Below are 24846 nucleotides of genomic sequence, written 5' to 3' on the forward strand. Positions count from 1 at the left end.
CAAAGGTTGTGGCTTCCAATCCCACACGACTATATGCCTGTGATATTTTTTTTCACAGGACTCAGAAAATTACTACATGTAAGTATACAGTGCTAACACACATCGGTGTATGGGTAAAAACCAAAATTTATAAACTTAATCTCTTTTAATTTCTCTTTTTATAGGGCATTTGGGATTGGGGTTTTACAGTTTACAGAATAGTAATACTTCATGTACTTACAGGATCTTTTTCCGGGTTACAAACTTTCACATACAAAATGTGATCCAGCAGCCAGTCAATTGGCTTGTCTTTATGGAACATCAGAAAGAATTCTACTATTAAATTTAAGTCACTAGTCTTGAACATTTTACCTGCAGATGAAAATAGAAAAAACAAAGGATACCTTTTAATATACAAAATAATGTTGATAATGGAAATGACAGTCCTTAAAACCATTGGACACTTTCGGTAAACAGTATTGTTCAAGGCCCACACTTTGTGTATCACAACTTCTATATAAAATAACAAACCTGTGAAAATTTAGGCTATCGGAGTCGGGAGAAAATAACGGGAAAACCCACCCTTGTTTCCGCACGTTTTTGCCGTGTCATGACATGTGTTTAAAATAAATCCGTAATTCTCGATAACGAGAATTGATATTGTTTTAATGTTTTCTCAAAAAGTATAAAGCATTTCATGGAATAATATTTCAACAGAAGTCTTTCACCAACATTCTGTAAACCCTGTAAATTATTTGTAAATCTGTGAACTTTCAATTTTTTTTCCTGTTCCGAAAGTGTCCAATGGCTTTAATAATAATAATAATTATAGTCAGTATTTATATGGTGCTTTATACACCTGAAGGGCGTCTCAAAGCGCTGAAACATTCAGTATTTTCCTCAAGGTATGTGGGACTAGGTTTGAATCATGAGATCTACTCCTTTTGCATAGCACTATGTAATGGTTTACGAGGTGCTGTGGCGCAATATTCCGCCAATCCTTCCATAATATTGTCCTCTTTCCAACTGATAACAAATGTTATGTGCTCACATAACTTGTACTGTGCCCTTTCTCACAAACACTAGTTCACATAATTATCCAAGAGACGTCTCACTACATCACACACAGAAACAAAACAAAAACCATACATTGGTTTCTTTTACTCTACTTCAATCTAAAGTCAAACCCACATGCTTTCCCTGTTCCCCTTCCCTTATTTTAAACCAAAATAAAACATCTGTGGAAGTGTCGTGGCCGAGCGGTTAAGAGCACGGAATTCATGTGTTTCTTATCAGCAGAGTGTGGGTTCGATTCCCCAGCCCTGACACTTGTGTCCTTAAGCAAGACACTTGACCATTGCTTCATCCTTCGGATGGGACGTAAAGCCATTTGTCCCATGTGTTGTGTAACGCATGTAAAAGAACCCAGTGCACTTATCGAAAAGAGAAGGGGTTCACCCCGGTGTTCCTCGCTGTGGCTGCTTAATGCGCCGTAGCACCTTGTAAACCCTTATACTAATTGGGTCTCAGAACTCATCACTGCAATAACCTTTCTGAAAGTTTGTATATACTCAGCGCCTTGAGTACCTGTTTGGTAGATACGTGCGCTATATAAGACATGTAAAACTTCGATATTATTATAACGCATTGCGATTCTGAATCGTGATAAACATGATAAACCTTATTTGCCGACTAGTCTTGATTTCTAAGGCTGTGGGGTCATAGATATGTCCCAGACACTACACACAGAATGCAGTACTACATGTAGCTGTACTTACACAGGTTTGTATGCATGCACTGGCATGTACAGTATAGTATAAATGGTGTATGCCGTGTTTATGTACATGTACATCGAACAGTCTGACTTTTCAAAAACTTTAGATGTATTATTAATAATATGATATCAAAGTCTTATATAGCGCATGTATTGTATCTACCAAACAAGGTACCAAACTCTCAGAATGATAGGCTATTGCAATGATGAATACTGGGACCCAATTATTTAGCACCTTATAAGGGTTTACAAGGTGCTACAGCGGGCGAATCTCCTCTTTTCAATAAGTGCACTTGGTTCTTTTACATGAGCTACACAACACATGGGACCAACGGCTGCAGTAGTGAACAAGTGAACGGCTGCAGTAGGATTACTGTTAGATTTCCTGTCATAGTGTATGTTGTCAGGCACGACTCGCCCATACTCAATATCTTTGTGTGGATTTTGCTTTTCATGATAAACCTAAATCCATCATAAAAACAATTTTTAATTTTGCATTATTTGTTTGCCGATTAAATAAAAGAAAGTGCAGCGGATATGGATTTCACATGAGGGAGTACTGCCAGCATACTTATACCTCTGAGAATATAACGTCAGACAATAAAGACTAAAAATCATGATGCGTAAAGCGGCATCAAACAAGATGCACTTACCAATAAATCCCAACGCTGAAAATTCTAGTAGTAGCCAGTTTTTGTTTTGTTGCTGCATTGCAAATGTTTTCATTGTTGTGAAATACCCAGGCTGAGCCACTAGATCATCTTCAAGCTAAAATCAAGCAAAAAAACACAAATAAAAGTGGAGTTAATTACCATTTTGTTGTTTCCTTCTTAAAGGCACTGGACACTATTGGTTATTACTCAAAACAATTATAAGCATAAAAACCTTACTTGGTAAGAAGTAATGGGGAGAGGTTGATACATGTAGTATAAAACATTGTGAGAAACGGCTCCCTCTGAAGTGACGTAGTTTTCGAGAAAGAAGTAATTTCTCACTTAAATATTTGAATTTGATTTTGAGACCTCAAAATTATGTTTTGAGCTCTCAAAATCGATCATCTGAAAGCACACAACTTGTGCAACAAAGGAATTTATATATGCATACATGTACATTTTATGTATATGTTGAGATACACCAAGTGAGAAGACTGTTCTTTGACAATTACCAATAGTGTCATTTGGCTTGAAGGATAAATTTGAAAGTAATGACAAATTGGAAATCTCTTCTTGGAAAGAATGTACATTTGGGTCAATGATGTGGAGTGTCAACTTGAAAAACTAAGGCCACATTTTCAATCTTATATAAAACCCATAGAAATAGAACCTGGAGAACGTTGAGCTCGGCCCCCCTCTGTGTTGCCTGACGACGCGGCGTAACGATACCGCGTGATATGCGTGTATGGCAAAAAGATCATCGCAGGACAGGCATGTATGGCAAAATGGGCATCACGTGACACGCGTGTATGGCAAAATGGCAAGATTGCATCGCACATAAACTGTTTCTAGTGTTTTTATTGGTCAATGTGACGTCTACACATGTACAAAAGAATTTGTACGCGTGTCCATAAAAATGGTCTCACAATGAAACCGCACGCACAATGAGACACTCAGCGTTCTCCGGGTTATATTTCTATGATAAAACCTAATATTAATATGTATTTACCTGAACATAGTATTTTCCTCTTGATTGTGCATACATCATAAGATAAGAAAAATCCAAATTTTGCTTCGTTCTCCATCTAGATAAGTGGAAAAAAGATAATATAGTAGTAATTTTTTTTCCACCACCCATCTCCTTCCAACCCCTCCCCTTCCCTTTCTCTACACCCCTATTGGGTGATTTTCGTCTTCCGATTCCTGTCAATAACTCAAGCCATACACTTCTTAAAGATTTTATAAGAAGTTATCTGACAACAAAGAAAAAGGTAGATACCCATCAAACGAAATTATTACGACTGTTTATTTTGTAAAGTGTTTAACGGATTTGTCACTGCTTTGCTGAATAAAAGCGAAAAAGTAGTTTTAAGGGTAACGCTTACTTTACTCGTTCTTGGGTATCACCAAATGTTTCCCGCACAGCATTCAGGTCAGGGTAGTAGCTACCTCTTGGTGAAATAACCTCAATAAGACCGGAATCCAACTCAGCATGGAAACTGCATGGAAAAACAAATTAATGTTCAGATTTTAAGATTGATACAGTTGAAAAAGTATAGAAGGCCAAATGATGTGAAAGAAAGTAACTTCTTAGACAATGCATTAAAGACAGTGGACACTATTGGTAATTGTCAAAGACCAGTCTTCTCACTTGGTGTATCTCAACATATGCATGAAATAACAAAAAACTGTGAACATTTGAGCTAAATTGGTCGTCGCAGTTGCGAGATAACTATGAAAGAAAAAAATACCCTTGTTTAATGAAGTTGTGTGCTTTAAGATGGTTGATTTTGAGACCTCAAATTCTAAAACTGAGGTCTCAAAAACAAATTAGAGGAAAATTACTTCTTTCTCAAAAACAACGTTACTTCAGAGGGAGCCGATTCTCACAATGTTTTATACTATCAACCTCTACCCAATACTACATGTAGTTAGCAATTAAGGTTTTACGCTAATAATTATTGTGAGTAATTACCAATAGTGTCCACTGCCTTTAAAACACTTTGGTCAATAAAATGCCAATAAAAGTACCACTTTCCATCCGTAATATTAGCAGTTTTTTTAGCCACCAATAAATGTTTCAACATCTGAATACAGTACCAAGTTAGACTGAAAACTACTGAGTAAATTAATTTTACAAGTTAAAATCAGTTTTTTGACTCATCCCAAAATGTCCATAAATTGCAGTGAACTGGTGTGATTTCTAAAGAAAATTTCAAGGCATTGATTACCCCCCACCCCCCCCCCCAAAAAAAAAAAAAAGCAGCACCAAGCTTTTAGATATTAGGTGTTTGTGAATACACAAAGGGAATCCGTATATTTTTACTTTGATTAATTGCTCCAAACCTTCAAACGCAGTCTGACTTTGAGATATATCACCTTTGAGAGGCCCTTTTGGGGGTTTAAGTGAGCTTAAAAGCTCAAAATAATTGTTAGCATAAAACCTTACTTGGTGATGAGTAATGGGGAGCTGTTGATGGTATCAAATTTTGTCAGAAACGGCTCCCTCTGAAGTAACGTAGTTTTCGAGAAAGAAGTAATTTTCCACAAATTGGATGTTGAGGTATTTAAAGAAGTAATTTTCCACAAATTGGATGTTGAGGTATTTAAAGCAAGCATCTGAAAGCACCAACTTCGTGTGACAAGGGTGTTTTTTTTTCATGATTATCTCCCAACTTTGACAACCAATTGAGCTCAAATTTGCACAGGTTTGTTATTTGATGCATACAGTATGTTAAGATACAGCAAGTGAGAAGACTGATCTTTGACAATTACCATTAGAGATCAGTGTCTTTAAAACCAAGAAAGGTTTTATGCGAATAATTATTTTGAATAAATACTAATAAAGTCCACTGCCTTTAAACGTGCTTAAACTGATCTTCATTCTGATCCTAACATTCTGATACCGCCGACATGGCCGAGCGTCTTATCCGCAGGAAATTACGGTAATCAAAACAAACTCAATAATTCAAAATCAAACAAATAACAAATCACCCTCGATTATGTACACAATGCATGCAGACAAATTTTGAGAGTGTCGTGCTAGGGACTGTTTGTAACTATCAACATTTTCACAAGTGTAGAAAGAGAACACTTTTCAAGACCCCCACACCTCCCCTTTAAAGTATTCCACACAAGTCTTTGTATAGACACTTGCATGTGATTTAAAGTGTTCCTGGCTGTGGCTGCTGTATGCACCGTAGCACCTTGTAAACCCTTATAAGGTGCTAAATAATAGGGTCTCAGAATTCATCACTGCAATAACCTATCTTTCTGAAAGTTTGTATATACTCAGCGCCTTGAGTACCTTGTTTGGTAGATACGTGCGCTATATAAGACTTCTATATTATTATTATTGTTATTAAAGGCTGTTTTTTTTCCTAACTTTTGTAGATGAAGTTTTTGTCCATGACATGAACCCATATTTAGTGTGAATATGTTTATTTACCTGTAGAAGTTTCAGCTTCATACAATGCAAGTAGTCAAGATTTTGAGGAGAAAAAAAGGTGAAAATCACACAGTAATTTTTGTAAGGAGAGTCGCGTAAATATCAACATTCATTTTCTTTGTTTTTAAAGCATACAGCGGGCATTACATGTAACCCCCTCCCCCAGTGTACCATTTGTACAATGTGAAAATATTTATAATTGTGAATGGTCCCTTTGTAAACACTGGTAAAGCTTACTTTGATTGAATTCTGTCCGCTTCCTTCTTCACATATTCTAAATCAACCTGCAAAATATAAGACAAAATAAAATACCAAGCATAGAACACAACAAGGAAATAAAATGTAGTACTTTAATGACTACATGTATTACTATTATAACTAAATACCTGCAACAGCTTTCATTGCAACAACTTCTTCATCAGATGTTGTTGCTACAAATGTTCATGCAGATACTATAAGTTATCACACAAACACGAGTGGAATACGGAAAAAATATAGCGCTTCTGCATCCCATATCCAACGAGGCCGAAAGCCGAGATGGATATGGGACACAGACGTATTTATCTTCAAGCAAACTTGGCGCGTGACCATAGAACACACAATTCGCATGGTAGTGATATTAGCCGTGCAATATAGGTTTTTATCAAGACTCCATTCTGAGAATCTGATTGGAGGATTAGCACGTACTTGAAGATAATAATTTATTACTAGTTAGTCATTAAAGTGCTATATTTTGTTTCCACTTTTTCCCCACAATCGTTTTGAAAACCCATCTTCGGTGCTTTTTTGAAAGATTCATGAAAAGCTGTGTTACATCATCACCATCCACGTGAAGTCATAAGTGGGAGCTTTGAAATTGTATGGCTGCTTTGATCCAACAAATTACAGCATAGTATTTTCATTTTGACGCCAGCAGCAACAGCAGAAGTGTTCCTAGTTTTTCCAAAATATCAAAACTACATTGAATAGGATGAACAAAACGGCCTAAAATTGACTCCAGGTTTAGCATTCTTGTTAAAAATTTGAAGGATTGATCCTCACAGCTATTTATCCATCCGGTCTGAATCTTATTATTCTTACTGTGTAGTGTATCATTAACAGCCTGGGAAGATTTCAAAGTGGAAGCTCCTATTTCTTTGTTTAAAGGGTCTGGGTACTTTTTGTAAGACAAAAAACACAATGACTACAGATTTACACTAAACTTACACAGTTCGAAGATAATAATAGTAGAAAGCTTCCCTGCAAAATATAACTTGCTGAGGTGCTGTAGTTTTTGGGAAAATAGTAATTTAGTAAAACAATATCATGATAATAATTTTCGTCTCAGTGATTATGAGATGAAAATTATGTTAGCATGTATTTTCATGACATAGTTTTACTCATTTCTCGACTACTACAGCACCTCAACAACTACATGTACTATGCAACACTTCAATATAATGGTTTATCTTGATTATCTGAAACAAAAAGTTGCATCCCTTAAGGCAATCCCCTGGCTGCCGCTTCCCAGGTTGTATCCTAATTTGGGTGTGATCCCTGGCTACACGGCAGTTAACGGTTGTATGGCTTCTGACTGGCACCCCTAAACAAAGATATTGACAAAATAGGGACACCGCCAACATAGGGCGTGATAGCTTAGTTGTTAGAGCGTCGGCACGTTAATCCAGAGGTCGTTGGTTCGAAACCCACTCTAGTCAATTCTTTGTTCAACCCAAATATCATTTAATGTAAATCTGCGGTTGTGTTACAAAAAGTACCCAAATCGTTGTCAGACGCTGTAGGTCACTGTGCTGCTGAGGTAGGAGAATATCAGACCTGATATCATCGGAGAAACTAAAATCTATCCATTTGATTAACGATTATTTTTGGTATATAAGTCATGCAAAAATATCATACATCATAAACAGGATGGCATCATTATTGGATCACAGTTACCAGTATTTATATAGAGATGTTTCTAAATTTGTGGCAGCCGACGACGGTCTTTAAAATACCTGAAAATGCTTTACAAAATTTAATAATTTATGTCTCAGGAAATCCTCAAAGGCAGTGGACACTATTGGTAATTACTCAAAATAACTACACCTGTATTAGCAAAACCTTATTTGGTAACGAGTAATGGGGAGAGGTTGATGGTATAAAACATTGTGAGAAACGGCTCCATCTGAGGTAATGTAGTTTTCGAGAAAGAAGTAATTTTCCACGAATTTTATTTCGAGACCTCCGATTTAGAATTGTGAGGTCTCGAAATCAAGCATCTGAAAGCACACAACTTCGTGTGACAAGGGTTTTTTCTTCTTTCAGTATTATCTCGCAACTTTGACGATCAATTGAGCTCAAATTTTCACAGGTTTGTTATTTTATGCGTATGTTGAGATACACCAAGTGGGGAAGACTGGTCTTTAACAATTACCAATAGTGTCCAATGTCTTTAAGCAGTAAAAGCATAAGCTTAAGCAGGCCGTGTAGTGGACCCAAGTTCGTGAGAACAATATGTGCTGGCTTCGCTTTTTACTACATGTACATGTAATTAACAACTACATTGTAGCTAGTATGTAGGTAAACTTACATGAAAAAGTTATCCTTGTCGCCAATGTGGTGAGTCCGGAGTCAGTGACGGAACAAAACACGGACAAGGTCAGGTACAGTTGACAGAACACTCTATACTGTCAGCCAACCACCGGCTGACCAATGATGCCATCATGCCAGAGTGACTTACTACACAATCACCACACTATTCTAAAAATCCAGGACTGCGTATAAAGGTTGGTTTTGTGACACTTGGGCTTGTCCACAAAAAACTTTTACAGTTTTAAATCTCCACTCTAGCTAGCAGCCTCAGTCAGACTATTAGACTGTTATTAAGACCAGGATCACCAATCTACTGTTACAGTTGTACTATGACTGATACATTGAAGTCATTTGGGCAAAATTAATAAGTTTGAGCAGTATTTGGAAAGCCAAAGATTAGGACTAGCAGGAAAAGACCTCATTATATGGTCAAGGGTGTGCTCAAAATACAATGTGAGGCAGCAAGAGAGCTTATCAAGAAGATAGGCAGTTAGAACAAGATCATTAAAGGAGATTAAAGGAACACGTTGCCTTGGATCGGACGAGTTGGTCTATAAAAAGCGTTCGAAACCGTTTGTTATGAAATTTACATGGTTAGAAAGATGTTTTAAAAGTAGAATATAATGATCCACAAACGTATCACTCAAAATTGCACGGTTTTCTTTTTACGTCGCGAACTATCACGGTCGGCCATTTATGGGAGTCAAAATTTTGACTCCCATAACTGGCCGACCGTGTTATTCGACGAGGTAAAATAAAAACCACGCAATTTCGAGGCATATTTGTGTAGATCATTGTATTCTACTTTTACATCATCTTTCTAACCATACGCATTTTATAACAAACGGTCACAAACGCTTTTCAAAGACCAACTCGACCGATCCAAGGCAACGTGTTCCTTTAAAGAGTAGAAGAAATGCTAGTCACCTAACATGTTACACCAGTTTTAGAGCAAATGGTAGGAGTATGACTCAGTCGCCCAAGTTACCACAGTTCAAAGATAGACAAGGTTTAGACACAAAAGTATTTGTAAGGTTTGCTGAAGGGCCCGAAGAAGACTTGGTGGAAGGTATGGACCGCAAAGTCTCCATATGAGATGCTACACAAGATTGACTACATCTCGGTAAATAGAAGTGGGAGAAGAGCATCATCAACTGTGAGGTCTAATGTACGTAACTCCCTGGGCTCGGATCGTCGAACATTCATGGTGGTGGCAGCTACTGTGTGGCTCAGCCTGTGGGGGAAGAGGATTGTCCCATGGCAGCCATCCACAAGTAGACAACGTGGATGAGCTGATCTCCCCAGTCTTGCAAGAACTCCCCATATCTGATGGACCAGTCTCCATGGAAGACTACATGAAGGCCAAAAGCAGCAACAGACAGCAGGAGCTACATGTACTGTGAGGAAAGAGTGACCCGAGAAGCCTGGCACATGCCCTGGCATGAACATAAACAAGGTGTAGAAGGACAAGCTCAGCAACGAAAAAACTTTAGACCCTCATGTGCAGCAAAAGTAGTCACTTGATGGCATCTACACCAGGATGCTTACCTCTGGCCATTACCTGGGAAGACCATATCCACAACATTGACTTGTAGGGAGACCTTCCATGTATCTCTGTTATGATCATGGAAAGGAGGATGGGGCTGGCAGTCCACTGCATCCACCACCTTAAGAGCTGTCGTCCAATGATATCATCATGGGGAAGTAACCCTAGGGATCTGGCAGAAGGGGGCAGGGCAAGCTTCTTTCATTAACACTCTGCAGCGGAACAATGCATCCACCACCTTAAGCTGTTATCCCATGACACCATTATGTGGAGGCTAACCCTAGGGAACTGGCAGAAGGGGGCATGTGAGCCACATCAAATAAACTCTGCAGCGAAACAATGCATCCACCACCTTAAGCTGGCAACTCATGACACCATTATGTGGAAGCTAACCCTAGAGAACTGGCAGAAGGGGGCATGTGAGCCACATCAAATAAACCCTGCAGCGAAACAATGCATCCACCACCTTAAGCTGGCATCTCATGACACCATTACGTGGAAGCTAACCCCAAGGAAACTGCCAGAAGGGGGCATGTGAGCCACTTTCATTAACACTCTGCAGCGAAACAATGCATCCACCACCTTAAGCTGTTATCCCATGACACCATTATGTGGAAGCTAACCCTAGGGAACTGGCAGAAGGGGGCATGTGAGCCACATCAAATAAACTCTGCAGCGGAACAATGCATCCACCACCTTAAGCTGTTATCCCATGACACCATTATGTGGAAGCTAACCCTAGGGAACTGGCAGAAGGGGGCATGTGAGCCACATCAAATAAACTCTGCAGCGAAACAATGCATCCACCACCTTAAGCTGGCAACTCATGACACCATTATGTGGAAGCTAACCCTAGAGAACTGGCAGAAGGGGGCATGTGAGCCACATCAAATAAACCCTGCAGCGAAACAATGCATCCACCACCTTAAGCTGGCATCTCATGACACCATTACGTGGAAGCTAACCCCAAGGAAACTGCCAGAAGGGGGCATGTGAGCCACTTTCATTAACACTCTGCAGCGAAACAATGCATCCACCACCTTAAGCTGTTATCCCATGACACCATTATGTGGAAGCTAACCCAAGAAAACTGGCAGAAGGGGGCATGTGAGCCACTTTCATTAACACTCTGTAGCGAAACAATGCATCCACCACCTTAAGCTGGCATCTCATGACACCATTATGTGGAAGCTAACCCAAGAAAACTGCCAGAAGGGGGCATGTGAGCCACTTTCATTAACACTCTGTAGCGAAACAATGCATCCACCACCTTAAGCTGGCATCTCATGACACCATTATGTGGAAGCTAACCCCAAGGAAACTGCCAGAAGGGGGCATGTGAGCCACTTTCATTAACACTCTGTAGCGAAACAATGCATCCACCACCTTAAGCTGGCATCTCATGACACCATTATGTGGAAGCTAACCCCAAGGAAACTGCCAGAAGGGGGCATGTGAGCCACTTTCATTAACACTCTGCAGCGAAACAATGCATCCACCACCTTAAGCTGGCATCTCATGACACCATTATGTGGAAGCTAATCCCAAGGAAACTGGCAGAAGGGGGCATGTGAGCTACTTTCATTAACACTCTGCAGCGAAACAATGCATCCACCACCTTAAGCTGGCATCTCATGACACCATTATGTGGAAGCTAACCCAAGAAAACTGGCAGAAGGGGGCAGGGGCAAGCGACTTTCATCAACACTCTGCAGCGGAACACTCAGAAACACAGGGGAGGTGAGGAGCGTAATACTGTATAGGGTACAGTAGAGGGTGGCGACCAAGTCCAGAGTTGGTGCGGGAAAACCTGTAATCATATGACATCCCACAGGGGGAGTTTTTCCAACTGCGAGTTTGAACCTAATCGTGGCAAATAACTGTTACATCTAAATGTAGAGGATTTCCCACACAACCTTGCCACAGTAAAAGTACAGTACGAAACTACAACTTCTTTGTACTTGTTCTTTTTTTATTAGTGGGGGGGGGGGGGGGTGTTTCTTCATTGCATGTTGTTGATTATTTAAAATGTTTAAAGAAAATGCATACTATAAGCTAAACATTTATTGACTAGATTGCCTGTTAATAGGGAGTGTTACGCATTGCTGTCCAGTTAGTTAAACCATACCCAGCCAAGCTTGCCATAGCCTGTTTAGTCACCATCAATGCCAATAAGGTTAAATTTACAATCCACTGTGCACTGACTTTTAAAGGCACTGGACACCTTTGGCAATTGTCAAAGATCAGTCTTCTTACTAGATGTATCTCAACATGCATAAAACAATCTGTGAAAATTTGAACTCATTGGTCGTCAAAGTTGCGAGATAATAATGGAAGAAAAAACACCCTTGACAGATGCTTGAATTCGAGACCTCAGCTGAGGTCTCAAATTAAATTAAAATATTTTAGTGAGAAACTACTTCTTTCTCAAAAAATATGTTACTTCAGAGCGAGCTGTTTCTCACAATGTGTTTATACTATCAACAGCTCTCCATTGCTCGTTACCACCTAAATTCTAAATCTGAGGTCTGGAAATCAAATTCGTCAAAAATTTCTTCTTTCTCAAGTATGTTTTATACTATCAACCTCTCCCCATTACTCGCTTCTAAGTAAGGTTTTATGCTAATAATTGTTTTGAGTAAATACCAATAGTATATCCAGTGCCTTTAAAAGCCTCTTGAACATTTGACATGTAAAATTGGTCTACTTACCTCTGCGATAAAAACCACAATCAAGCATTCCAGTTTCTCTTCAGTTGACAAACCTGCAACCAGCGATGAAAGTGTCTCCATGATGTAGCTTTCCACATCTCGCTTAATCGTTGGCACACCAATAACAATGGACACTGTGTAACCAAGTAGATAGAAATTACCGGGATTTTCAAACTAATAGCTGACGTTCATAAATACTTCAGACAGTTTTGCATCACTTACAACACTTACTCCCACCATCTGTAAGAAAGTGGTTGGTCAGGGTGCCATTGGTTATAGCGGCCCACACCTCACCGCTGTTCAGAGCTCTATATCGAGTGCCAAATAGTTTTGCGCATGCGCGAGATTTTAACGAAGTTCAACATGAGATGAATTATTTATAGCAGTGACCCCGTCGCTGTTTTGTGCATGTTTCTATGACTTAAAACCGAGACCAAATCGGACGTCAACCATGAGTTTTGTTGGCGTTTGTGAGTAAAATTGAATTTCCCTTCGAGGGCAATTCCCACGGTAACGGAAGACCGTTTCGACTCATTAAACAACATTTAAATCATGTATATCTTTAACAGTTTAATTAGTTTCATCAAGCAAATGTCACAGTTTCTTTTGTAATGACTGCCTTCAAAATGGCTTCCTCTTTTTTGGCTGAAAAACTTTTAGTTAATAAAGTATGAATATTAATAAGGTCGGTAACGGAAGGACACCATTGCCGTCCTTCCGTTACCGACCTTATTAATATTCATATCTAATAAACTAAAAGTTTTTCAGCCAAAAAAGAGGAGGCCATTTTGAAGGCAGTCATTTATAAAAGAAACTGTGACATTTGCTTGATGAAACTAATTAAACTGTTAAAGATATCCACGATTTAAATGTTGTTTAATGAGTCAAAACTTCCTTCCTTTACCGTGGAATTGCCCCTTAAAACAATGTTTGCTGTAGACATGGTAGAGGAAAATTATGATTCTACCAAATTATTCTGTTTACACGTATATAGCACGAAACCCTCTGGATTAATCAAAATCAGTGGGATTCCCCCCCCTTGTTTTTCTGACGCAGCCGACTACTTCGCTTCCACAGTGCCCACATGTTTCACATACAAACTAAACAAACGCATACTTGAACGCACAATGTTTATTACCATGCACACGTTGCTCATTGCTTGTGTGCGTTGACTCTTGATGAAAATGCTTCACCAGAGCGTCGTCATGTGTTACAACAATAAACAGGGAATTGTTTTCAAAGGGTTTTCTCTCTCAATTCTGAGTGGAATACATTAGTTGTTACAAATATATTGCTTACGTGTGAGGTCTATTTCTCATCAAGAAAATTCACATTACGTAGGTTTTGAAGGATCAATTTGACTCAAAATCCCACCATTGCAACTAACTTTGTTGCATTTTCATGTTTAGTTTTCCATCTTGGCTTTTAATTGGTCGAAGATCGCGATGACCCCGAATCGTTTTCAACGGTTGTATTAAAGGCTATGTTTTGTTTACGATTTCGACACAAGAGGGCGCTCTTCAACATTTTCTAACTGTCAGCGAGTAAGCAGCGGTGACCTATGGAACAAACTAAGCTTGAGCGATATCGATTTATTTTATTCACGATATATCGCCGACAATATATCGCGATATTCGATATAATCGCGATTAATGAAATTTGACATCATCAGTCTTCAAACTCCAAGTGAAAGTTGTAGAAGAGACAGTCATAACTTAAGAGAGGTGTTCTAATGACCTATTCTTCTGGTTTTACTCCAAACCTATGGGGTGCAAGATGTCTCAGCTAGCAAATACATCGCGATATTTAATTGATATTGCGATATATCGCGATTATCGCGATTATCGCGACATATCGCGATATATCGATATTTCAATTAAAACCAAATCCATCCGATATATCAAAATCGTTTCCAAATTAATATCGCGATATTTGATAATACCGTGATATCGCCCAAGCTTAGAACAAACTCCCTCCTGAAATCTGCCAGTCTCAATAGTGACATTCAAAAGTTTGTTTTTTGTTAATTCTCTATTTGTTCAGCGCCTTGATTTAGTGTCTAGGATATCTGCGCTTTATAAGAACTTTGTATTTATTATTATTATTTTGCTATTCCTATTGGTGTAGAGCATGTCATGTGAGGGTGTTTAAATGGTTGATAACGACCAGCTGGAGCTGTTTCTAACCGGTTGTTTCTATACGTTTAGATGCGTACTACGCACGGGAATGCATATTATCCGAAAACTGTCTCAGTCTTAAAAAAGTATCAGATGTAAGGAGCTCAAGGACGTCGGAAAACATTACATTATTACACCTTTTAACCAAAAAGGCATTAATGAATGGGAATAAAAGACTAGTGACTCGTTGCTCAACGAAGGGCCTTTATCGCATGGGCGGTTTGAAACGGCAGTTGAAGAACTCGTCGCTACCCTTCTATTTACTTATTTGTAGTGAGCTTGGGTAATGCAATTAACTAGCCATGCATGTCCAAGGCTCAACCACTGCTCTCGGGCGACCAAGCCACCAGTCAGTCGAGTTCCTGAACCCAACCTTTGTGTTTGCCTTCTCTGATTGAGTGTGCTCTACCCCTGTTTGGAGCATCAGCTGTTCGACTCAACCCCTCCAGCCGAGACTTCTACAAGTAAATTTAGCTCGGAAACAACACATTCACACCCCAAAATACTTGCACTTAACTTCAATATGGGGGGGGGGGGAGAGAGGGGGATCTATAGCATTTGTTTATCACACACACGTTTGTTATAAACGATTGGGGGGAGGGAGGGGGATCTAACACACATTTGTTATAAACGATGTAAGAATAAGCATCAGGGAAACCGTGGGAGTGAACTTCCTGGCCATCGAGGTCATCTGAGCATCCACTCGGTAGCTGCTTGCAATCACAAAACTTGACTCCACAAAATGGCGTGCCAAGTTAGTTTAAGACGTATACGGAAAACCATGCAAATTTGTGTGGATCGTTATACTTTTCTACTTTTGAAACATCTTTCTAACCAAATGCATTTTATGAAAAATGGTTTCAAACGCTTTTCATAGACCAACTCGCCCGATTCAAGGCAACGTCTCTTCAAGAACAATATTTCTGCCGAACCATAGAGTTATATAAAACTAGAGGGCGCACTGGTGATGCTTCTTGCACAAACGCGATGGGACAGCAAGGAGACACGCGTGCGCCATTCTGTATGCGCGTGGAATATCAAACACATGGTGGAGTTTGTTTTTATTGAACGCTATGCGATGCTGTTTTGTCAACTTAGAAAATGGTTGCACAAACACACGCTGTGCGATGCCAGTTTTGTCAACTTAGAAAATGGTCGCCTGCACGCAGGCCGGGTCGCGTATATAGGTCAGTGCGCCCTCTAGTTCTTCTAAATAACTCTCTGTGCTAAACTCACCTTGTGCAGTGCCTTTGGATAAATGGAGTGCAGGTTCCAGACTGTCTGGTTTGCCAATCAGGTGAGGCATATACTGGAGGATTGTGGGTAAGATGTACATCATGCTATTATTCCGATTGTTTTGTCCTTGTAACAGCTGCGACCGCAATTCTACAAATGAAATACATACTATATTAAAGAAAAATTGTTTTACCCATACACCGATGTATGTTACCATTGTATACTCAGTACTTTCCCCGAGTCCTGTGGAAAAATATCACAGGCATATTACTCGGCTGGGATTCGAACCCACGACCCTTGCAATTCTAGAGCAGTGTCTTACCAACTAGACTACCGAGATTGCCTGGTAGCCAGAGACAGTTCGAATCCTATGTTTTGGCAGCGGGTACCGCAACGATATATAATACTGTAGATGTTAAACTTGCCTCTTTTTTTTACCCGTATTTTTGAAATACATACTGTTTAAAATCATCACATTTTTGCACTTGACAAATGAACTGTAGTAAACAAGTTTCGTACAAAAAAATGACACTATGTATTTGTTTGAACCAAGCTGGTGTGGACTGGTTTTTTTTATTTATGAGCAACTACATGTACAAGAATTGGTGTAATTTTTTACATTACAACCAATGTCAGCTCTCCATTTAATTGCTTACATCTGTTTAAATATAAATTATATAAAACCCATCAAGAAACATCGCCATCTTCATGGGTATTTAAATATTGAATGGTTCCAACAGCTGTGTTGATCTTTTTTATTGTAATTAATTAGCTACTGTATCAACTATTACTACACCTCATACAATATTCATGACCTAGAGTCGAGTTCTCATTGGTCCATTCATCGTCACATGCCAGGTGTTATTTTTGCTAATTACCAAGCGTGCACGCGAGTAATCACGCACATGGGAAATGCGCACGACAAGTAGAACAGCTATTCTACTTGTCATGTGCTTTACCTGTTACAATCGTGGTGCTGTTTTGTAGATTTACACACACAAACATCGCTCTCTCTAGCGACATCCAATACACAAACTTATCATGTGCATTTTATTTCACAGTCGTCATTTTCCCTTGCTCCAAATCATGTTTTGGTAACTTAATATTTATGAAGTATAGTAAAAACAAATAACATGTCTTATTTCGCCTGACTAAGTCCACATTAGCTCCCCTTGATATAGGAACTTGACAAACTAGTTTGTCAACTTCCAATATCTCCGTGAGCTAATATCCACTTGTCACCCTCAAACCATGTTATATTTGTGTATGGGTAATAATGTTGAAGCGCCATGAGCGTCACAGCGTGACGGACCTGAGCGCTTTAAAAGTAGACATGATTATAATTATTATTTTAAAAGCAAACTACATTAATAGAAAAGTACTTACTTGCTAACTTGTCATGGTTGGTATCATACTGCAAGGATGGACCACTCATGTTTTGCCGCTTAACATCTTCTCTCATCTTGTGAATTTCTCGTTGAAGGTGTCTCACTTCTGCCTTTCTTGTTTCACTTTGAAGTTCTGTGTTACGCAGACGGACATTTAACTCCTCAAGACGAACAGTATACTCATACTCTCCATTTTCATCTAAGTGAAACAAAATTATATTGACCAAGGAACAACACATTTCATATATTATACAAATATTGACTGCTTCGAGTGCTATGGTTAAAACAATGACTCCCGAGGTGATCCCCGGGAGCGTTCTATTTTCCCGAGGTGAAGCCGAGGGAAACCAGAACGCTACCGGGATCACCGAGGGAGTCATAGTTTTTAACCATTGCACGAGTAAAAGCAGTCAATATTTGTTTTATAACACCCCAAACATTTCTAAATACTGTACTATTATTATTAAGTTACAGACCTGAATGCTACAATCCACGGACATCGCGAATACAGATTGCAAACACTTTTACTGTGCTGCATGTAGTGTCGTGCAATCCGAAATGGTTACAGACTATTAATTTATCATCCTCGTACACGCAACGGACGTCTGGGTACTGCACGCCGTGTGCTAGTCTTCAGACTAGCGCATGGCAAACCGACGCACTATCACACGGCTGTCGTCTAGCAAAACTAAGACATGTCATGTGACGCGCTCTAAACCAATGAGCAGGCAGAATACTTGCAAGGGGTGTTAAAATAACATTATACAACAAACAAGTAGCCTACTACTGTACATTCCAAGTTACAATTTGTTTTAAACTTTTTTATTTTATGCAAGTCGCCAGACCCACAAGGCCTGAAGGCCACTTCAAGGTGTGGGCTACAGTTATTTTTCCAGAGGCCATTGCCACCTACTCCTAGGGCTGAAACAAGGTTACCCCTTTTACAGTCCATACGGATGTAGGCTTGGGTATCATCAGTCTGAAGCCTGGCCGGTAGAGCAGAAAGCCTAATTTTACATAGCAAGTGTCACGACCGGGATTCGAACCCACACTCTGCTGATCAAACACCAGAGCTTGAATCCAGTGCTCTTAAACGCTCGGCCATGACATGGCCAAAATTATTTTTAAAGACCTTTTTAAAAAAAAATTGTAAAGACGTAATGTTGACAACTGTTTTATGATTGTGATTCCCTCTAGAGATAAAAGTTAGTTTCAGAACTCTACACAGTCATTTCTTCTTCTTCATTTCTAGCCTTCATAATTGAAGATAGCTGCACTGCCAGACATGAACACAAATCTGAATTATTCAATAGATTAACAACTCTCGGTAACAAGTTGTGAAGTTTTATTGGATGAGAACCATCACGTGATGTGAAACAAAGACCCATTTTCCATGGCTGCACAGTGCGGAGGGTAACATGAGTTTTGTTTTTAAAACAAAATAATTGTTGCAAGCTGTAATGGGGGTCCATTGGCTTTGTTTACCGCCTCAGGTGCCATTTTCCTCTTCGGGTGTACAAAACACTTTGGACCCCGTCAATTAAATTGTGAACACTTAACATGCGCCCTATAACCATGATAACCCACTGAAATTTACATTTGTACAGCATGGGTTGGAACAGCGGTGTTCAGACAACTCATCCGTCGGACAACTCGACCGTCCGGACAACTGGACAGTCAAGACAGCTCGACATGCTTGACCGTTCGGACAACTCGACAGTTGAGACAGCTCGACCGTTCGGCCAACTCGTCGGACCAAGACAAGTCGACGAACGGCCGTGATGGGGGCCTCCGCACGGGGCGCGCACAGGGCCGGGAAGGGGGGGGGGGAGGGGGTAGGGTAGGGTCAGGGTTTGGGTTAGGATTGACTAGAGTTGTCTCAAAGTCGAGTTGTCTGAACCGCCGAGTTGTCCGACGGACGAGTTGTCTGATATCCGGGCGGAACAGCTATCAAATGCTTTCTATTCCCACTCAGTAGCTTGTTCAGATGGTGGAACTTATCTCTGACTCACTCGACTCAGTACACAAACTCAAAATACCAGCATGCGTCATACTAATTCATCTTAAAAAGGGGTAAACTTCTCATTCAATTTTTAAAGGGATTTTTAAAGGGATTTCGATTTTTAAAGGGATACTTTTTCCTAACAAAAAAACCAATGTCCACAGATTTATATTTAACTTACACAGTTTGAAGATTATGATAGTAGAAAGCTTCCCTTGAAATTTTAATTACTGAGGTGCTGTAGTTTTTGAGAAATGAGTAAAAGTAATAATTTTCGTCTCAGTTTTAGCATGTAAAAACGTATTAACCAGTTATGCTATGGTTTTGGTATAATATCATAACTGGTTTAGGGGACTTTACATGCTAAAATAATTTTGGTCCCATGAGACCAAAACTATTTTGTGTTTTCTTTTACTCATTTCTCAAAAACTACACAACCTTAGTTAGTAATATTTGAAGGGAAGCTTTCCACTATCATTGTCTTCAAACTCTGCAAGTTTAATGTAAATCTGTGGACATTTTGAAAAAGTACCGAATCCTTTAAGCAACAGCATAATGTTTCAACTATTGGAAAAATGCACATTGAAGGTTTGTTGATGATTTGAAACTTTGAATGGTGGCAATACGAATAAAGGTTTGTGGTAATACCGTGTAATGATAATCTTCTCCGGATGACGATCAGAGCATACTGATTGAAACGTTGAGTTGAAACCAACGGTTCTTTTCAGAACCACTCCAACTCATTTAGAGATTATCATTTCATGGTATAACTATAAGGAACTAAATAATTGTTTCTCCTGTAACATTTGTTTTCAGTTAGTCCATTATAAAATGAAGAAGCAGAAATTACAGGGAGGCGTTATAAAATACCAATATGATTTAGGAAATTAAAAATAGAATTAAATTTGTGTTTCAATTCAACCCATTTAGGAAAAGTTTCCGTATGGCGCCACCACTTTTTCAATCGATTACTACCTCAGTGAGATATCCCTTTTGTAAAAATGAGTGAAAAAATGGTGACCCCATACATAAAGTTATCCCCCATTCATACTCACCATTGCGATTCACCACAGCCAAAAATGAAAGGGTCAAAAATGCCGTGCAGAACACCAGCCAAAATTTTGGTGTTCTGGGACCCATGGAGGTGATTTTGAGAGACAGCCGTGAGACCATTAAGTCTCAGTCTCAAACACGTACAAATGTTAGTGCACCGAAGTAGTGGTGACGAGGGTCAGCTACGCACACATGTTGATACGAGTCCTGACGAATGTTTGATGGATGTCTAGTGCAAAATGAAGTTTTCTCTATGCCTGTATAAATTATTATGACCAGATGACAGTTGTAGCACTAGCTGACTAGGTAGTGCAGTTGACTTTATCTTAACTCTTCATTCAAATATTTTACTAAAACATACACAAGACGAACATATTTGTCTTCAAACAGTTACATTGCATCATCCAGTAGGCACGTGGACAGGGACTCAAAAGTATCTCCTTGTTTCAGCACCAGACTTTTCAAAATTGTCACAATCATTATCATTGACGATCACAATCAATGGTCATGATGGTCCCCGTCGCAGTGGTTGACAAACAAAGTGAAGATCACTGGTGATGGGATGCCTGGTATTGCAAAGTCATTAAAAAGCTAGCAAACACCACTGTCTAAAACTAGTCCTGAAAATTGCACTAATCATGATAAATTGTGACGGCACAACACGTCTTTGTTGGGCCTATATTATAAAAAGTATCATTAAATCTTAAAAGCAAAACATCACCCTCGTCTCCCAACAAAAGTGTCTGCATTTTCCTGTGTAGTACTTCAGTTTGCCTTACTTAGTCCTTGGCAGTCCTTCTCCTTGGGTCATTATGAAGAAAGGATGAAGAAAGGATGAAGAAAACTGCTGATGAACTTAGCTGTTTTGGTTTCAGTCAATCGAAGCTTGCTAGCGGAAATCCCTGTGTTCCTCGTTCGTTCAAAAGGCCGGGCGCGCGTACAGCAGTGTGGGCCGCAGTCAGTGTGAATTTGTGTAGACCAAATTGAAAGGCTGCTAGTAACGGTTTTCGTCACACATCAACATTCACTCATTACGATGGTAGCATGAACATAATGGAGAAGATAATTTATGATTGAAGAATCATTTGACATCTCTGAGAAAATTCAGGTTGTTCTTGATCATCATTCCATCTTTCATATCCCACATCTATGCACATCGGAAACAACCACCACCAACTAGCTCAAACGGTACTGCTGCGCACCGGGCGGCGGTTTGCGCAATTTAGTGATCTTGCGCAATCTGAAATTTGCTGCTGATTTTTGATTATGGCATGTTGCATGAATAACTTATTCCTCCATAATTATTGTGAGACAGATCTTAATTTATGCATGGAGGTAAAATAAAATTGTGTGCCCTGGAAATCATGAATATTATTACTTATATCAAAACCATGAAAATGAAATTGTTGAAGACAGATCTAACAACAAAACAAAACGAAACTTCCGAGTTAAAATCCCCTGAGTTAGCAGGGCAATTTGAAGATTGTGCAAGACAAAAAGTGACACATACGCATTCGTCCTCCTTCCCAGAGTCGTTAGTCGATCTCGCATCTAGACTGGCGTTGTGATCGTGATGTGAACGCCATATGCACGCCAAAGCACTTATATACAACCTCGTATTCAGTGGTGTACGATCTCGAAAAAGAGAGACAGAATGCCTAGTCTTGGCCCAAGACGTAAGTTGCAAATCGCTAAAGCGCGCCCTCTTACGGCTATATTTAACCAACTTGACTGGTGAGCTTGAGATCTAGACTAGTCTTGTGAGCAGTCTACGTCTTGGGCATCATGCGGCGCTGTGTTAACTTTTTAGTTGTTTTTCTCTCTCAGCTTTCCGAGGGAACGATCAAACCAATTAAGGTGTAGTCCTTTTTCTTTACCAGAGGGGTGCTGAACACAATTTGACTTCTAATAAGTCAGTAACATAACCAAGGTGTATACCTTTTCCCATTCCAGAGAGAGGCTATTGTTTAATCCAAGGTCACTATTCCAGAGGGCGGCTGTATACAACTTGGCCAAGTTAAACAAATTCCGCAAAAAAATTGTCAAATTTTCAGATTTAGAGTAAAAGTTTTGTCAGTGATTTTTATGGTTTCGAATGATACAAAACGGACTACTGAAGACACTTTTATCATTGTGGGGAGAGTATAATAACAAAAGTTTGAAATGTTATGAGAACTTGTGAGTTTGGGTATTATTTTGGTCAGTAACTCACTTAAAAACCAAGGTGTATGCCCTACCCATTAAATAGGGCGCTGTACACAACTTGACTTGTAATAAGTGAATCACAATAATCAGTGTAAACCAAGTGATTTCAATCATCACATGAACATAAATTAATGCATTTCATTTTTAAGTTGTATGTTATTGGTTTTAAAATAAACGTTTTTGACACTGAATGTTTTTTGTGCTGGTCCTGTATTTATTTCAATAACATCTTTAAAAACAAAACAAAACAATCTCCATCACCTTTGAACTGACGCGTTAAATTGACCAGGAAAGCAGTCTGTACTCCTTACAGGTAAATGTTTGTAAGAAAGACCAATAGGCCTACAAGGGCTTTAAACCAGTGGACACATAATTACTCAAAATATTTTTTTACACAAAAACTTACTCGGTAACAAGCAATGGAGAGCTGTTGATAGTAAAAAACATTGTGGGAAACAGCTCCCTCTGAAGTAACGCAGTTTTCAAGAAAGAAGTAATTTTCCATGAATTTGATTTCGAGACCTCATCAGATTTAGAATTTGAGGTCTCGAAATCAAGCATCTGAAAGCACACAACTTCGTGTGACAAGGGTGTTTTTTCTTTCATTATTATCTCCAAACTTTGATGACCAAATGAGCTCAAATTTTTACAGGTTCGTTATTTTATGCATATGTTGAGATACACCACCAAGTGAAAAGACTGGTCTTTGACAATTACCAATAGTGTCCACTGTCTTTCAACAGAAATAAAGCAAATTTTCATATACAAATATGAAGATACAAAACATTAAACAGTAACACCTCTCAGATTGTGTTTTCCTATATGTGAATTATTCTTCCTGCGTGGACATAACTGCTCCAGATTTTTGGCGATACCTCAAAAACGCTACCACCTTTTGAAATGAAGTTTTCAAAGATTACCTTCATATCATAAGGAACAAATGTAGTATTAGGCCTGTAGGATTACAACAGACAAACAGCTCCAAAACCAAAGGAATACTTTGCCTTTAACTTTAAAGGATCAGTTGCCTTGGATCGGTCGAGTTGGTCTATAAAAAGCGTTTGTAACCGTTTGTTATAAATGCATATGGGTAGAAAGATGTCGTAAAAGTAGAATACAATGACCCACACAAACATGCCTCGAAATTGCACAGTTTTCCTTATTACTTGTCGACTAACATGGTCGGCCATTTATGGGAGTCAAATTTTTTACTCCCATACATGTAAATGGCCGATCGTGTTAGTTCGCACGGTGAAAGGAAAACAACGCAATTTCGAGGCAAGTTTGTGTGGATCATTGTATTCTACTTTTAAAACATCTTTCCAACCATATGCATTTAATAAAAAATGGTTACAAACACTTTTTATAGACCAACTCGTCCAATCCAAGCAACGTGTTCCTTTAAGTTGCAACAAGTTTCCTTCAAAAGGAAAACAAGTAGTCCTAAAAACAAGCTTTCTTTTAAAGCCATTTTACATTTTCGGAACAGAAAAAAAAATAAAAGTTCACAGATTTACAAACAATTGCAGGGTTTACAGAAGGTAAATGGTGAAAGACTTCTCTCGAAATATTATTCCATGAAATGCTTTACTTTTTGAGAAAACATTAAACCATCTATCAATTCTCAATGTCGAGAATTATGGATTTATTCTAAACACATGTCAAGACACAGCGAAACGTGCGGAAACAAGGGTGGGTTTTCCCGTTATTTTCTCCCGACTTCGATGACTGATCGAGCCAAAATTTTGACAGGTTTGTTATTTTATATAGAAGTTGTGATACACGAATTGGGGCCTTGGACAATACTGTTTACCGAAAGTGTCCAATGGCTTTAAACTAACTTTTAGAACCCTGATTCTAGACGCTTAAAAAAATATATGTGGTAACATCTTTAAGAACTATCTTTGAGTCTGGATTGATTGCACCTCCCCATGGTCTAATGGCTCCAATCTGAATTAAAGTCCTTAATAATAACAAGTATTTAGAAACGCTCCCCATAGAAAACTGTATCTCAGCACTTACAAAAAAACTGAATGAGCACACCAATAATACATTTTATCAGAAAAGCTACATACACAATGTTAGAAAAAAAATAAGAAAAAG

At 39.0% G+C, this 24846-nt stretch overlaps 1 protein-coding gene across 1 annotated transcript in view; it reads right to left on the reverse strand.

The window, feature by feature from the left end:
* The window catches only part of LOC139935814 (alpha-1,3-mannosyl-glycoprotein 4-beta-N-acetylglucosaminyltransferase A-like), a 34580-nt gene extending 12861 nt beyond the window's left edge, over positions 1–21719 (reverse strand). Inside the window, exons 1-9 of the mRNA XM_071930411.1 lie at positions 20541–21719; positions 17482–17682; positions 16096–16245; positions 12683–12816; positions 6092–6138; positions 3792–3905; positions 3416–3491; positions 2407–2521; positions 221–351 (exon numbers count right to left, since the gene is read on the reverse strand). Of these exons, the coding sequence (XP_071786512.1) occupies positions 221–351; positions 2407–2521; positions 3416–3491; positions 3792–3905; positions 6092–6138; positions 12683–12816; positions 16096–16245; positions 17482–17682; positions 20541–20658 (1086 nt within the window). The 5' untranslated portion in view covers positions 20659–21719. The remainder of the gene's footprint in view (positions 1–220; positions 352–2406; positions 2522–3415; positions 3492–3791; positions 3906–6091; positions 6139–12682; positions 12817–16095; positions 16246–17481; positions 17683–20540) is intronic.
* Between the last annotated feature and the right edge of the window lie 3127 nt (positions 21720–24846).

The sequence above is a fragment of the Asterias amurensis genome, chromosome 4 (genome assembly GCF_032118995.1).
Source record: "Asterias amurensis chromosome 4, ASM3211899v1".
NCBI classification, from domain to species: Eukaryota; Metazoa; Echinodermata; class Asteroidea; order Forcipulatida; family Asteriidae; genus Asterias; species Asterias amurensis.